The following is a 15,585-nucleotide window of genomic DNA, read 5'->3' on the forward strand; positions in this document are numbered from 1 at the left end:
ATCTCTAGTTTCTCCCTCAAAGGAGACTTTTAAATCAGTCTCTATTTTAGACCAGAATACTCCCACATCTGGAGACCAAGCAGATAAGGACTTTAAAAAAAGGTTAATGTAATTTGCTGTTCCACATTATAAAGTCAGATTAAAATACAGGTATAGCTGTTAAAAGGGATGTCTTTATTCCTCTCTACTACACACACTGAAACAAAGCTGGATCATTTACTTTGTACTCTTTTTTCTTGCAGTTTCATGGGCTGACCATACTAATTGTGTTTAAGGAAAGCAATTGCCAAAAAGGTCCCTTAGACATGCAAATTTAATGGCCTATTTCTATAGTGCATGAAAGAAAACTCTTTGTGGAACTATGTTAGTGTATTTGAAGTTATCTTAAAAGAGTTTAAAATCTGCTTTTCCCTTGAGAAAAATATGGAACAAGGCATTTGGGCTAGCTGGTGCTAAAATAAACAATAATTTCCCTCCTTCTATATATGACCACTGACATCCCATCTCCTATTGCCAACACAAACCTACACCCAATTAAATCTATTTGACTGTATGAATTGAGGCTTTTGTTTACTGACTGAGAACCAGAACCAGAAATGGTCTTGGTTGGGTAGTGCAGGAGCAGGGGATTAAAAAGGAAGATTTAAAGGATGAGGAAGAAGGATGGAGGAGATGTGGAGCCCATTCCAAATTGGTCCCTTGGTTTGGTTTTGAACTGGCAGAGTAGGGATAGAGTGACAGAGCCAAAGGCCAATATCATAAGTTTGGGACTTTGAAGATTCTGGGCATGAGTAGAGCTGCTTCAGGACCCAAAAGACAAAGAATGGCTCAGAGATATGGATGCTGGTGCTGTTTCTGTGTGGAACAGAAGGCCATGGAAGCCAGCATCAGGAACTTCCACATGTAACCTACATGGCTGGACAAGGCGTTCCCATGACTGTCAGTGAGTGCTGTGAAACCACTCTGGTTTGGTCAGTAGATGTGTAACGGGGAAGTCAAACCAGGGAAGTAAGAACAGGACAGACATGTGGTGGTATCTACTGCTGGTAAGTTTGAATGCAAGTGAGGCATGCTATTGGTTACTCTTGAATATGACTTGGAGACACTTTGAGAGAGGGATAACGTCCTCCTGTTTTAGAGGTGAGGGTACTTGAGGCAGTAGCCATATTACTTACAAGTATATATTTCAAGTTATCCAAAGAGATTCCGTCATTGCCTTCAGTTACTCTTTTTACAAGTCTCAACAGGCTCTATGTCATCCATCAGAGAATAACAGACTCACACAGTCATAACTGGAAATGAATTATTTTCATATCTGTATGTTCACATATTATATACATGCAATTAATACCATCACCTCCAGCTCATTTAGTTTTACTCAATGCAGGGACATCTCTACAGTATATCTGACAAATGGTTTTCTAATCCCTGTGTTCTGTCAGCTCCAAATTATAGTAAACCCAAAGCAGTCCCTTGGTAACTCTCATTCTCAGTTCCTACTTCTAAGCCCTCTGCAGCAATAGATTTGCTCTTCTGTATGACATCTGCTCAAGTATTTAAAGACAGCCTTTGTGTCCAGCTCCATCCTGCATTTTCATTTTACCAATCTGACTATCCTATTCTTTGACCACTGTATTTATATCTGGGGTCCTTATCTTTCACTATCTTAGTCAATCTTCTCCATACACTCATTATTTATTGTCTTAATATAGCATTTAAATTGAGACCCAAGATTTCAAAGTGGGCTAACCTCAAGGTATTTCCTCACTTGATAAGGACAATGTATATCTCTACTTTCAAAAATAATGACCTTAAATAAAATATTAAATCACTGAAAGAAGTGGAATTAAAAGTAAATCATTTTATAATCTCAGCACCTGCCTTCTGTGGAAGGGTGTGAATGGAGATAAGTGCAGTAAAGTGCCTACTGAAAACTTGAAATATATCATTATGATACTCATGAAAATACTGTGGGGGGTAAGTATTATCACCTCCATTTTACAGAGGAGAAAACTGAGGTTCGGAGAAGTTACATAACTTGACCAAAGCACACAGCTGACATAGGAAAGACCCTGAATCTATGTGTGTATATACATTCATATATGAATTCAAAACAGTTTTCTCTAACTCTATCTGGTACTTACTTCTCCCAGTCCTTGCTCCTCCATCTTAGGTGATATTTTAGGAGAGGAGAAAAGCATCTAAACCAGCTTCTTATATACTTAAATTATTCACTCATCCTAATTTAAAAGATAGAACTAGGAGTGGGTAGGTATGGCAGAAAAAATTGTCCTCAAGGCATAGTACAGAAGGGCAACAATTCTAAGATGATTAGAGAGTTTCGGGCACTATTAATGTGGTAATGGGTGGAGATGGCTACACAGAGATAACTTGTGGTCAATTTTTACACCCAAGTATTTTCACATGAATTTATATCCTCTATCTTGCATGTATGTAATTCTTGTCAAGGGGGTGAGAACCAAACATGGACATTTACCTCAATCCTATTACATTTCATCTTTTTTTTTTTAAATGTCCATTTGTCTGGCCTGTTCATTCTGCCAACCAGTGAATTTGTTATTTATGTGAGCATTACATCATCCATATATTTGGGCATTCTGGGTCTTTATTCAGCCTCTGATCTAAATCTTGAAATGGACTGAATGTAGGGCAGAGAGGTTTCACACCTTTCTCTTCCCTGGCATATACATAATAAAGATCAGAATTGAAAAGATGAAAGGCTTCCTTGAAAGCATGCTCACTGGAGAAAATCTCTCCAGAATTACTAACATCAATGTTCCCTTCTTATTTTGTATCTCAAAAACAAAAAAACCAGAGTGTGGGTTGTCGCCGCTTATTGTCTTGGAGGCTGGGCCTGAGGTCCTGGATCAAGTCTCCTCTCCCCATCTCTTTGAGAAGGTGGGCTCTAAGGGTCCTGGACTATGGCAAGTGTGTGTAACAAGGAGATAGGGGGCTCCTACCAGGCCAAGTGGGGTCTCCTCTCACCCACCTCTGCATCTCTCCCTCATCTACCAGCTGCGGAGAACAAGTTTGCAAAGTTCCTCATGACCTGTCTCAAATGCTGCTTCTGGTGCCTGGAGAAATTCATCAGATTCCTCAACAGGAATGCCTACATCATGATTGCCATCTACGGCACCAACTTCTGCACCTCAGCCAGAAACGCCTTCTTCCTCCTCATGAGAAACATCATCAGGGTGGCTGTCCTGGACAAAGTTACCGACTTCCTCTTCCTGTTGGGCAAACTTCTGATCGTGGGTAGTGTGGGGATCCTGGCTTTCTTCTTCTTCACCCACCGAATCAGGATCGTGCAGGACACAGCACCACCCCTCAATTATTACTGGGTCCCTATACTGACGGTGATTGTTGGCTCCTACCTGATTGCCCACGGCTTCTTCAGCGTCTACGGCATGTGTGTGGACACACTATTCCTCTGTTTCTTGGAGGACCTGGAGAGGAACGATGGCACCGCTGAGAGGCCTTACTTCATGTCTCTCACCCTCAAGAAGCTTTTGAACAAGACCAACAAGAAGCCGGTGGAGTCTTAAAGGCCCCGCCCTCCTACCCCTCCCCGGAAGTCTCAGAATGGGTGCTTGGCAGCTGGGTCAGAACCCCCAGCCCATCGGGCTGACCTGAAGTCCTATCACTGCCGCCCCCTTCCTGCCCCTCCCCATCATCCAGTTACCACCAGTTTCCGGGAACCTGGAGGATTTGTGGGATCTCCTCCCTATGCCAAGGGCCAGTCCGCGTTTTCACGGCCGCCCCCCACCCCCCAAAAAAACTGTGCGATGAGTCTCTCCAGCCCCCACTGGCCCGGATGAGAAGCCCAGCGAGGCTTCTTGACGTCTGACATGCAAGGGCCCTCTGCGGGCTGCCCTCCGCTTCCTGTCCCCCTCTTATGACAGGACAGTGTTTGTGTCTGCAGCAGCGGTGGCCACAGGAAGTCCACTTTTCACTTGCGTTTGCTCCGGCCAGGATGCCAGGACCCGTCTCTGGGGCTGAACAACTGGTTACCGACTGCTGCAGGCATTTATTATTATTTTTTTAACCTGGACATGCGTTAAAGGTTCTGTTAGCTTTTTTTCTGTCATCACGGCTGAGATGGGGCCACTGAGGAATGCTTTCCGATGTCCCCTCCTCGGGTAGGGTTGGGGTGGGGGTGGGGGTGTGCCAGGTAGGGGTGTCTCCTGGCACAGAAGGCAGGCTGTCCGGGTAGGGAGGCTGGGATCAAGCTGGTGTGGAACAGGGGGGAGGAGGTCGCTAATAGCGGCTTAATGGAAACCGGCTGGCTGGCAGGTTGGGCCGAATCCCGCCGCCCCCCGCCGCCCTTCTCTGCCAGTTATTGACACAGCTCTCTTCGTAAGAGAGAAAAGAAACTGAATCCACCCAAGGGATGATTTCAGAGGAAGTGGGGAGATGGGCAGATGCCCTGGGCAAATGGGGGGACCCCTCCCCCCCGCCCAGTCACCTCCCCTTGAGGATCCTTTTGCCAAATTTGTTGAACTCGGGGGGAACGGGTGTGCTGGTTCCCCCTTCGCCATATCCCAAGCCCCCCACCCCACCCCACCCCCGCTCAATCCAATCCAGGATCCCAATCCGGGATCTGGAGAAATCCCAGCCTGGGGTTTCTGTCTCCAGTGCCTGCCGCCCCCTCCCCCGTTCTGTCCGTACAGCCCTACTTGTAACTGCATTCCAACCACTAATAAAGTGCCTATTGTACAGAGAAAAAAACAAACAAACAAAAAAAAACCAAAAAACTCTCAAACCCAAAAAATGTACCAGGTAAATACGCCTAATATCATATATTATCATATATGTCATATATATTATCATATCTAATAATACTCTTATGAGAAAGGTAATATTAATTTTATATTACTGATAAGCTAACTAAATTTCATAGAATGTAAACAAATCTTTTGATATCACAGAGCTCATAAGTATCAGACCCTGCTTATAAGACTGGTCTCTGATTTGGAAGTCCATACTATGAAGCACTACTCTCTCTAAATACCTGCCTAAGTCTTCTGTGTTTCTCAACTTTTCTATGTACTTGTTTCTCTCCTCAGCCTTTCCCTTAATCCTGTCCTCAGTGTGGGAACCTGGCAGTGGCAGAGTGCCAGCATCACTATCATTTTCTAAAAACAGAACTGCAGCCACCAACCTGGATTCTTGAAGATTCTTAAAACTTCTATATAGGGATCCTTTAAGTACACTCAAAAACTCCATGGCTTTATATCAATGTATACATGTTTCTCTATATATAACTGCTTTTTTAAGTTGAATTAAAGAATAGTTTGCCATTGGAAATTCTTAAGGGTTTTAAAAAGTAAAAAGGCTATTCATCTTTAGAATATGGTTTCACTGTGTTTCTTACTGACATATGGAATAGGTTAACAATTCTTTTAAGAATTCAAGACTTAGAAGACAAATCCATACCATTATATTGGATCATCCTGGTAAAATTTTAGGATTTTTTTCCCTCCCAAACGCTTACACTGTTGCTAGGTGTTGGGTAAGTGACAGGTTGATTCTTTAAGTCAGCAATGGATGCTGTGGGGAATAAAAAAGAATAAGACCAGAACACATCCTTAGGTAGAGGAGATGCTTAATCACCTTGTGATACTGGACAGAATACATATGTAAATAACAGGAATATAACCTGAATACAAACTTAATAGATGTTCAACAGCGTATTATGACAAATCTATGTACAAACTAGAACCCAGCATTTCAAAATGTAATTGCTTTTGACATTATTGCTGATTGAATCATTGCACTCACTTGGGATGGCTATTATCAACAGCCCAATTTTGAAATGATTTCTGAATTAACCATTAAAATGCAAACTTCCTTATTGAAGTTTTAGTCAGCTATTGAATGTAAATAAAATATCCCAAAGACCGATTTTCACAGAAGTGGGTCAGAACACTGCACACTGACTAAGCTTTCATCCATTAGCTTAAATCATAAGACCCTACACAATTCCTGAACATTTATGTGTAAAGAAAAACTAAACAACAAACTTGAACTAGTGTTTGAAGCAGACAAGGTGAACTAAATTTGGATCCTATTTATCATTCACAAATCTAATTATTCTTTTATTTATCTCCTTTCATTAAATTACAAATAGAAGAGCCACTAATACTTTTGACCTACATACATGTGCATCAACTTCACATCTTACTTTCCTGAGTACAGATTGAGATTTACTCAAAATTTCCATGTATCACCAGTCTTAACTGATATATGTTAACATATCATTGTCATTCAGAGTAAAATTCCCAAGGAACTATCTTAAGTATTGAATGTCCCAGTTATTCTTGCTTATCAGTCTGTCCAATATTCACAATACACTGATAATTGTACACCAGTTTATGCATGTGCAAATAATATGCATTAATGGACACATATTACTATATAATGGGATAAAATTAGGAACAGGTAGTTCAGGGCTAGAATGTATATTTCTGAGTTCTTGAAGAATATATAAATGCCTCTTAAATTCTGAGTGACATAGCAGCTGTTTCACCACAGTTCTCATCCCCTGAGTCCTTATGGGTAGAAAGACTTTATGTGATGGATGACAGGCTTCATCTATTATATAAATGAACTGACTCCTAGAGAAGTGATGTGCCTCTTCCTAGGTCATGTACCTATTTCATAGCAGAACCAGAACTAAAACCTCAGCTTGCCTATCAGTATAACAATAACTACTATTTTATTAGAGTCCTTGTATAGTGTAGGCACTTTACCTACAGTATTTTTAATTACAATCTTTAATGTGTGTATGCATTACCACTACCATATTATAAATGAAGAAACTGAGCCTTGGGACTTTAAACAACTTATCCAAAGTCAAGCAGCTGATGTGATGTAGAGAAAGCGGTTTAAGTCAGATCTTTCAAGCCTCCTGCTTTTACTAGTGTCGTGGATAGAGAGGCAGAAGCCTGGCAGTCACTGTCATTTCCCAAAGCTCTGTCTGGAAATGTCAGTCCCCATTGAACATTTGAGCAACTAGAGATCTTCCTCATTTTTACTGCCTACATCACCATCCCCTATTTCAGGGCAAGAAATCTATTTCAAATGAAAAAAACTTCTATCTCATTTTTTCCTTGCTTAGTTGGTTCTATCTCATTAAAATGTTGTTTCTCTAATAACATTTTAAATTCTAAAATGGTAAATAAGTCAGTGTTCTGAGTCTTGTGAAATCCACTTTCTACAATTTATTTTTCCTACCAAATAGTCTTTAGAGATGAAGAACCATGACATTGTACCAAGTTCATTGTTTAGAGGCAGACTTTCTCATGGGGGTATTACCTGTGGCAACTCCTCCTTTACCTCGGTCACTCAACAGATAACTGATTATTGCAGTACCTAATATTTATCGAGCTCTCACTGTGACCTGTACTGTTCTAAGCACTTTACATGGATTAGCTTGTGAAAACTACCTTTTGAGAAGAATCTTATTAATCCTGTATTACTGATATCAAAACCAAGCCACACTTTGTGGACTATTAGGCAATTCTGTAATGACTACTTAATGATCAATAAAGAGAATATCGAGGCCTAGAATTTTCTATGTAATTTGGACATGCTGTCCAATTCCACAGTTAAAGAAGCAGGTACTAGGGTTGGGCCAGCCGGCTTTAAATCCTGATTCATCATTTACAAGCCATGTCACCCTCAGCATGTTACCAAATTCCTATTTTTCTCATTGCATAAACAGCTCACAAACACAGAATTTTTGCCCAAATGACATTTATTTCTTAGTTGCAGAATTGATCCAACTCTCTTCTTCACTCCTGTGATTTATTTCTGTTAAGGATTTACTTCTCCAAGGCTGATTCCCTGCAGGTCTACTTCTTGCAAAATTCTATGGAAGTCAGCTATATCTGATGTTGAAGGTAATCAATCCAGGTAAAAGGCAAAGGTGGCTGAGGCCACAGGACATGCCATGTTGGATAGCTGCAACCACAAGGCTTGGACCTCCCTGGTTGTGCCATGCATGTGGCTGATGCCTCCACAGCCTTGATGAGTGAAGTTCCAGACTGCAACTGGCCTGCCATATTGCATGGTCACCACCACAAGACTGGGTAGGTCCCAGCCTCTGTCCATCCCATGAATGTGGAGGTGAGAACAGGGCTGGAAAAGTGTGAACTTCTGAAAAGGAGCAGAGATCAAATACATATCCTTCAATCTCAGTTTCATCTGTTCATTTTATCCATTTTAACTTGCATAAATTTATTTTCCCTCTCTGAGTTCCCACTTGACAGAGTAATTGCAGCTTTCTAACTGTAGTGAACAACATGATCAGAGGACTTGGGGGACAGTGTAACAAAAGTTTCTAACCTGTCTCTAAGTTACATTTTAGCAATTATTCACTACAAAGCCAGCCTCAGTAATTTTGAGTTATGTTTCTTATCCCTACTTGGGTTCCATTTTGTTTTTGTTCTTTGGCATTATAACTTAACATTAATGCTTTAACAATGGGCATATCAGATTGGTTATATCTTCACTAAGCAGTTGAGAATAGGAAATTTTTGTCTAAAATTAAACTTGAATAAAAATGGCCAGAAAACTTACAACTACAATGAAAATTACAAGGTTTCATTCTCTTTCACACATATGACATTGTGCATTGCTTTTTACAAAGTATTTGTGTATGTATATTTGGGGCAACTACCAAAATTACTGGCTAAACATTAAGTTAAATGCTGATAGTTCTTTTCTCTGTGTTTAATGTTTGGTTTCGTGTAATTGTTTTACCTGCCCATTAAAAGAAAAAGCCAAAAATGTTCATCTGCATTCAGATGTTGCTTGCTATTTTCTTTTCAGTTAAACATGCAAATTGTCATCATTGGCAAATTGACTATACAGCAATTAGATGGAAATCATCTCTTTTATACAATTTTTCTAAAGTATGAATATCTCTTCAATTTTCCAAATACATTTCCCTTTTTCTGTGTCTCAGGTTTTGCGTGATTTCTGTTTTTTTCATTTTTTTAATTGCTTTTTTTTTGTTTTTTTCATTCTCCAACACTTGCATCAAGCTGTGCTTTAGAACTGGATTTAGGGGTTTTTTCGTAAGGTATTTGTGGAACGTTAATGATGCTTTATAAAATACAGAAGAAAGATGTCTTAAGAGAATTGACTACATTTTAGATTAAAAAACATAGCAACAGAGACCAAAACCACTGTTTTAGTGGGAAAAATATTTCTTCTTTAGTGCTATTTGGAATATACTCATGATCATTTAGCTAAGGCTAAAAGTCTGTGACTGAGTATCCTCTATAACCTTTTAGACTTTCCTTCTCTAGCTCTAGCTTTTGTTTTGTTAGAGCCACAAATTTTGAATGTCTCCTAAGTCTGGTTCCTTAGCCCTCAGAAGTCTTCTATTTATATCTTCACTCTCATAGCTTTCTTCTCACCTCTATATATAGGTGATCTCTAGCCACGGCCTACATTCCAGCTTTACTTGTCTAAAAGTTGTTAGGATATATTTTTATTGGACGTCTTGAACTAAAAAAGCCAAGGGCTTCCCTGGTGGCGCAGTGGTAGAGAGTCCGCCTGTCAATGCAGGGGACACGGGTTCGTGCCCCGGTCCAGGAAGATTCCACATGCCGCGGAGCGGCTGGGCCCGTGAGCCATGGCCGCTGAGCCTGCGCGTCCGGAGCCTGTGCTCCGCAACTGGAGAGGCCACAACAGTGAGAGGCACGCATACCGCAAAAAAAAAAAAAAAAAAAAAAAAAAAGCCAAAAGTTGAGGCTTGGTGCTTTATTTTTGATGATTGCATTCATTGGTAAAGAATGAGATAAATCTCTGATGCCTACGCAAAACAATCAGTATTCCTGTTTCATCGACTCCTTTGCAGGAAGCCAGTTCACATGCACATTTTAAGCTGAATCACATAAACTCACTTCTAAAGTAAATATAATACATATATCATTGTGCTCCTACGATTTTGTTTTTATCTTTTTTACCAGAGTTAAAATATATAAAATTTACCATTGTAACCATTTTTAAGTGTACAGCACAGTAATAACTATAAGCACATTGTCTGCACCAGATTTCTATTAACTTTTTCATCTTGCAAAACTGAAACTCTATATCCACTGAACAACAACTCCTCTTTTCCACCCTCTCCCTAGCACCTGGCAACCACCATTCTACTTTGTGGTTCTGAGGGACTGAATATTTTAGATGTCTCATGTGAGCAGAATCAAGGAGTATTTATTTTCTCGTGACTGGCTTATTTCACTTAGCATAAAGTCCTCAAGTTCCATCCGTGTTGTAGCATGTGACAGGATTCCCTCCCTCCTTTTTTTAAGGTGAAAACTATTTCATTGTATGTATACCCCACATTTTCTTTATTCATTCATCTGTTGATGAACATTTAGGTTGCTTCCACCTCTTGGCTATTTTATATATATATATAGTGCTACTATGAACACAGGTGTGCAAATATCCCTTTGTAGTTCTGTTTTCAGTTCTTTTGAATGTATACCTATAAGTGGGATACATTCCCACTTATATAAGTGGGTGGGATTGCTGGATCATATACTGTTTTCCATAGTAGCTACACCATTCAACATTGCCACCTGTGGTGCACAAGGGATCCAATTTCTCCACATCCTGGCCAACACTTGTTATTTTCTATTTTTTGATAGTGGACATCCTCATAGGTGCGAGGTGATAGCTCATTGTGTTTTTTTAAAATAAATTTATTATTTTATTTTTGGCTGCGTTGGGTCTGTTGCTGCACGCGGGCTTTCTCTAGTTGCGGCGAGCAGTGGCTTCTCTTCTTGCGGCCAGTGGTGGCTTCTCTTGTTGCGGAGCACGGGCTCTAGATGCACGGGCTTCAGTAGTTGTGGCTTGTGGGCTCTAGAGTGCCGGCTCAGTAGCTGTGGTGCACAGGCTTAGTTGCTCCACAGCATGTGGGATCTTCCCGGACCAGGGCTTGAACCCATGTCCCCTGCACTGGCAGGCGGATTCTTAACCACTGTGCCACCAGGGAAGTCCCAGCTCATTGTAGTTTTGACTGGCATTTCTTTTATAATTAGTGATGTTGAGCATCTCTTCACATGCTTGTTGGTCATTTGTGTATCTTCTTCGGATAATTTTTTGTTCAAGTCCTTTGTTCCTCTTTTAGTTGGATTACTTGTTTTTTTTGTTGTTGAGTTGTGGGAGTTCTTTAAATATTCTGGATTTAATCTCTTGTCAAATATATGGTTTGAAAATATTTTCTCCCATTCTATAGTTTGCAATTTAATTCTGTTGATAATTTCCTATGCTGTGGAGTTTTTAAGTTTGATATGGTCCCATTTGTCTATTTTTACTTTTGTTGCCTGTACTTCTGGTGTCATATACAAGAAATCATTGCCAAATCCAATGTAATAAACATTTCCCCCTATTTTCTTCTAGGAGTTCTATAGCTTGAATTAAAAATGATGGTCAAAAGGAATAACTCAGAAAATTTTATATGTATATACATCCAAGCAGGTGGATGTCCAATTCAAAGTAATAAAATGGCCCTTAAACTGACCTTAAGTTCAGGATGAACCTTCTAGTTAATAATATTCAATTCTCAAAATTGAATCTAGTAATCACTTTGAATTATTGGGAAGCTGATGCACTTCTTAAGAAGGTTCAAAACATTCTTGCTCATATTGCCCTTCCTTTTAATTCCTTCCCCTTGAGTTCATATTATTTTCCCCAACTAATTTAGCCTTTATCTGCATTACAACTCAGGAAGATCAAATGACTACTAGCAGAATCACGCCTTCATGTTGTGAAGTACACAAGATTTGATTTCTCCAGAGACTGCCACTTTCTGTTTTGAGTCATTTAAAAATTTTTTGCCTAATTCATTTAACCAGCTATCTGCCAGGAATGAGATAATCAAAGCATATATGAAACCTGCCCTCATGGACCAGTAGCATGGGAAGTGGGTAGGGAGAAAGATATTAAGTGAATAATTTCACAAATGTATAAATGAGAAATAAGGTAAGAACTATGATTAAAAAAAAATAACGACATGGTAACAGATTAGGGAGTTCATCTAATCTGAGAAGTTAGACTTATTTAGAGAAAGGCTGTTTGATTTGAGATCTGAAGGATAAACTGGAATTGTCTAAACAAAGTGGCTGTGAGGAAGACATTGAGGCTAACGAAGACAGGCCATGTCTAAAAGTCTTGATGTGTGAGGAATCACACACTACACTGATTCCTGTACTTTCTATGGAGAATGGATTGTTGAGAGAGCATAAGTGGGAGAGGAGAGAGTGGTTAGCAGGCTAGTGCAGCAGCCCAGCAGAAGATGATACTAGCTTGGACCAGAATAGTGGACGCTTTGGAGACAGGAAGCAGAAGACAGCATAGAAATAGTTAAGATAGAAAATCAAAAGTAATTAAAGAGAGATTTTTGTGAGGAGTGAAACAATCCATTTCCAGGTTGATGCCTATGGTTCCACCTTGTTAGCTAGATGTATTGTTCTCTCATTTGCTGGGAGAGGGCAACCCCGGGCAAGAAGCAGTTTTGGAGGAAAGATGATGAATTTACCTTCGGACTTGCTCAGCTTGAATTTCCTTCAGGACATCTCATCTGGATGTGGAGAGTAGGTGACTGGATATACGATCTGAACTCAGAAGAAAAATCCTGACAATAAAGATCTGGGAGTCATAGATCATCCAAGGACCTTTGGGTGAGGAGTTAATAGAGAGGGCACTTAATTACTGAGTATGGGGTTTGGGAAAGGGCCTTCAGAAATCTAAGTATACAACACAGGTGAAAAAGAGCTTAGGAGCACTGAACTGATTCTCATGCTTTTTAATCCTGAGACTTTGGTTGTTTTTCTTTTTTGTTGTTTTGAATTTTGTTGGCTGAAACAATGATAAATTCTCTTCTCTTGATGGTTTCAGCTTCCTTCTTTCCTTCAGAAGTCCAGTTCTTTCATGCTTTCTACATAGTAAGGTGGTTAGGTGGTCGCCTATGTTATTTCAGGGATTGCAAGAGTGTCTCTGCTCATAAAGTTTACTGGTGAATGAAATATTAAGTCACTGGTTTGTCTTTTGGCTAAAGACTTTGTCATCTTCTGTTAACAAGAAAAACTCATTGGAGTTGTAACTTTTTAACCAGTAACCATTTAGTGACCTCTTAATTTGAATGAATCTGTAAGATCATTTCCTGAGAATGCATTATAATTGATAATTATTTTTTCTCTGATTTCATTTTTTTAAATTTCATTATTGAGGAGGAAAGATTAAACATCAAATTCAGCATGCAAGATGCACACTTATTAATCAATTTTCTTTGCTAATTTCTCCCTGGGTGTTTGCATTTTAATAGGGAATGAGAGTCTCTTTTAAAATCAAAAGAATAGAGGCTCTAGTGTGAACTATGCCTTGTGGTTATCTTTTTGGAAAGGTACAAGAATCTTCTTAGAATCAGTAAAATTTTATCAGCTGCCACTTAGCCCACTAATATTAAGAACATTTCAATGAAAAACCAAAAGGTGGATTTTCTCTGGTGGAAATCTCCTGTACAGAATACTGGGTACAATCATTTACATTTTCCTCTCCTATCATCCCTAAATAAAACACTACAATGCAGTGTTTATTTTTCTAAAATTGTGCTCAACAGAGTTGTGGCAAAGATATTGTGTGGTTCAAGGACATATCATTAGTACAAACTTACATCATAAGGCTTTCAGCCAAGGAAATTAAGATAACTTAAAAAAATAAAAACTACATTTCATTTGAGTGCTCAATTCCACTCTCTAGATCTCACCTTGATCCTCCTTCGGTCTCCTAACCTCACTTAAGGATTATTAAGACAATTGGTTATGCAACTGTCCTCCCTTCTTGAAATGCTTTCAGCAGCTTAAGTAAAATGCATCATGTTCCTTTTTAGGCTTTTCCATCTGTATGTAACCTCCCTGTGGTACTATTATAATAAATTAACAGAGAAGAAAATTCTGGGTCAGAGGGGAAAATTAAAAGAAGTGAACTTCCTCTCAGTGTTGTAGAATACATCAAGTGCTGTCTATTACTCTGACTTTTTATGTCTTCATTTCAGGAATTTTGGCAGTAGTTAAGATTAATTCTTTTTGTCCAGTGACACATTTAGTAAACACACAGACAGTGGACTTTCTTTCACAGAGTGGATGTTAAAATTCCCCATAGCCTCTAGAAAAAAGCACATAAAGTTGTGGAGAGACGCAAGTGCTCAAAATCATGTCCTGAAATTCATGTTAATATAAATGGATGCATGGGAAACCAACATGAAAAGTGATATGGTTTACGAACATGATTACTTAGACACCTGAGTGTTACTTTTCCTTCACGTTTTGCATTTGCTTGATTGGATTTCTTATTTTCATAATAATATGTGTATTAGTTCCATTGGTACCACAGCTTTTGTTATAATATACAATTCTTTTGCAGGAGATGAAATTGGTTCTTATTAATAAGTTGTCTTAGTCTGCTTGGGCTGCTATAACAAAATACCATAGACTGGGTGGCTTAAACAATAGATATTTATTGCTCACAGTTCTGGAGGCAGGGAAGTCCAAGATCAAGGTGCTGGCAGAGTCAGTTCTTGGTGAGAGCCCTCTTCCTGGCTGTAGACAGTCACCATCTTTGTGCACTCAGGTGATCTCTTTGCATAGATGTGGAGAGAGAGAGAGATCTGGAGTCTCTCCCCCTTCTGATAAGGAGACTAAGTCCATTATGGGGGCTCTTATGACCTCATCTAAACCTAATCACCTCCCAAAGAGGTGTCCAAATCCCATCACATTGGGGATTAGAGTTTCAAATGCGAATTTTTAGGAGGATACAAACACTCGGTCCATAACATAAGGTTTATTGAGTTTGGAGAGAAGACGGGAAGAGTAGAATGTCGTTCCAAAAGCTGGAGAGAGCAGGACAGGAAGCAATTTTGTAAGGGTTAGAAAAGGAGACTGTTGTTTCTGATGGATTTGTTCAAGTGGTTTCTCTTAAATAATACTCAGTTGCCATAACACAAATGGTAGGTCCATTAATTAAGGGATGTTGGAAATACGGTAAAACCAAGAGATGGGACTACAGGATTCTTGATTACGTGCTTTCAACTTGCTTTACATTTTACCTTCTTCTCCTGAATTTACATAATATCATGGCATCTGTCTTAATTATCTTTTGCTGTCTAACAAACTACTCCCCAAAATAGTGGCTTAACAATAAACATTATCTCACTTTCGTGTGGGTCAGAAATCTTAAGGTTGGGTGGTTCTGGCCTGATGTTGCTCATACCATGGGGGTTAAGATGTCAGTCAGGGCTGTAGTCATCTGAAGACTTGACTGAAGCTGGAAGATCTGCTTTTAAGGTGGTTCCTTGGCTTATGGCTAGCAATTTGGTACTGGTTTTCAGCAGGAGGCCTCCATTCCTCGCCACATGGACTCTTTAACAGGGCTGTCTTGAGTGTTCTCATGACATGACAGATGGCTTTCTCCAGAGAGATCAATTCAAGAGAGAGCAAAGGGAAGTTGTAATGTCTTTTATGACCTAGCTTTGAAAGTCACATTTCT

General features: G+C 39.6%; 1 protein-coding gene across 1 annotated transcript; it reads left to right on the forward strand.

Moving 5' to 3' along the window:
• Window positions 1-2,863: 2,863 nt before the first annotated feature.
• Window positions 2,864-4,725, forward strand: LOC101277091 (choline transporter-like protein 2). Its single transcript, XM_033423860.2, has one exon. It carries the CDS (start codon window positions 2,943-2,945, stop codon window positions 3,564-3,566), a length of 624 nt encoding a protein of 207 aa, XP_033279751.2. The 5' UTR covers window positions 2,864-2,942; the 3' UTR covers window positions 3,567-4,725.
• The last annotated feature ends 10,860 nt before the right edge of the window (window positions 4,726-15,585 follow it).

The sequence above is a fragment of the Orcinus orca genome, chromosome 10, assembly GCF_937001465.1.
Source record: "Orcinus orca chromosome 10, mOrcOrc1.1, whole genome shotgun sequence".
Taxonomy (NCBI): domain Eukaryota; kingdom Metazoa; phylum Chordata; class Mammalia; order Artiodactyla; family Delphinidae; genus Orcinus; species Orcinus orca.

Coding starts and splice junctions, on each gene's coding strand:
- LOC101277091 (XM_033423860.2), top strand. CDS start 2,943: ATGGCAAGTGTGTGTAACAAGGAGATAGGGGGCTCCTACCAGGCCAAG.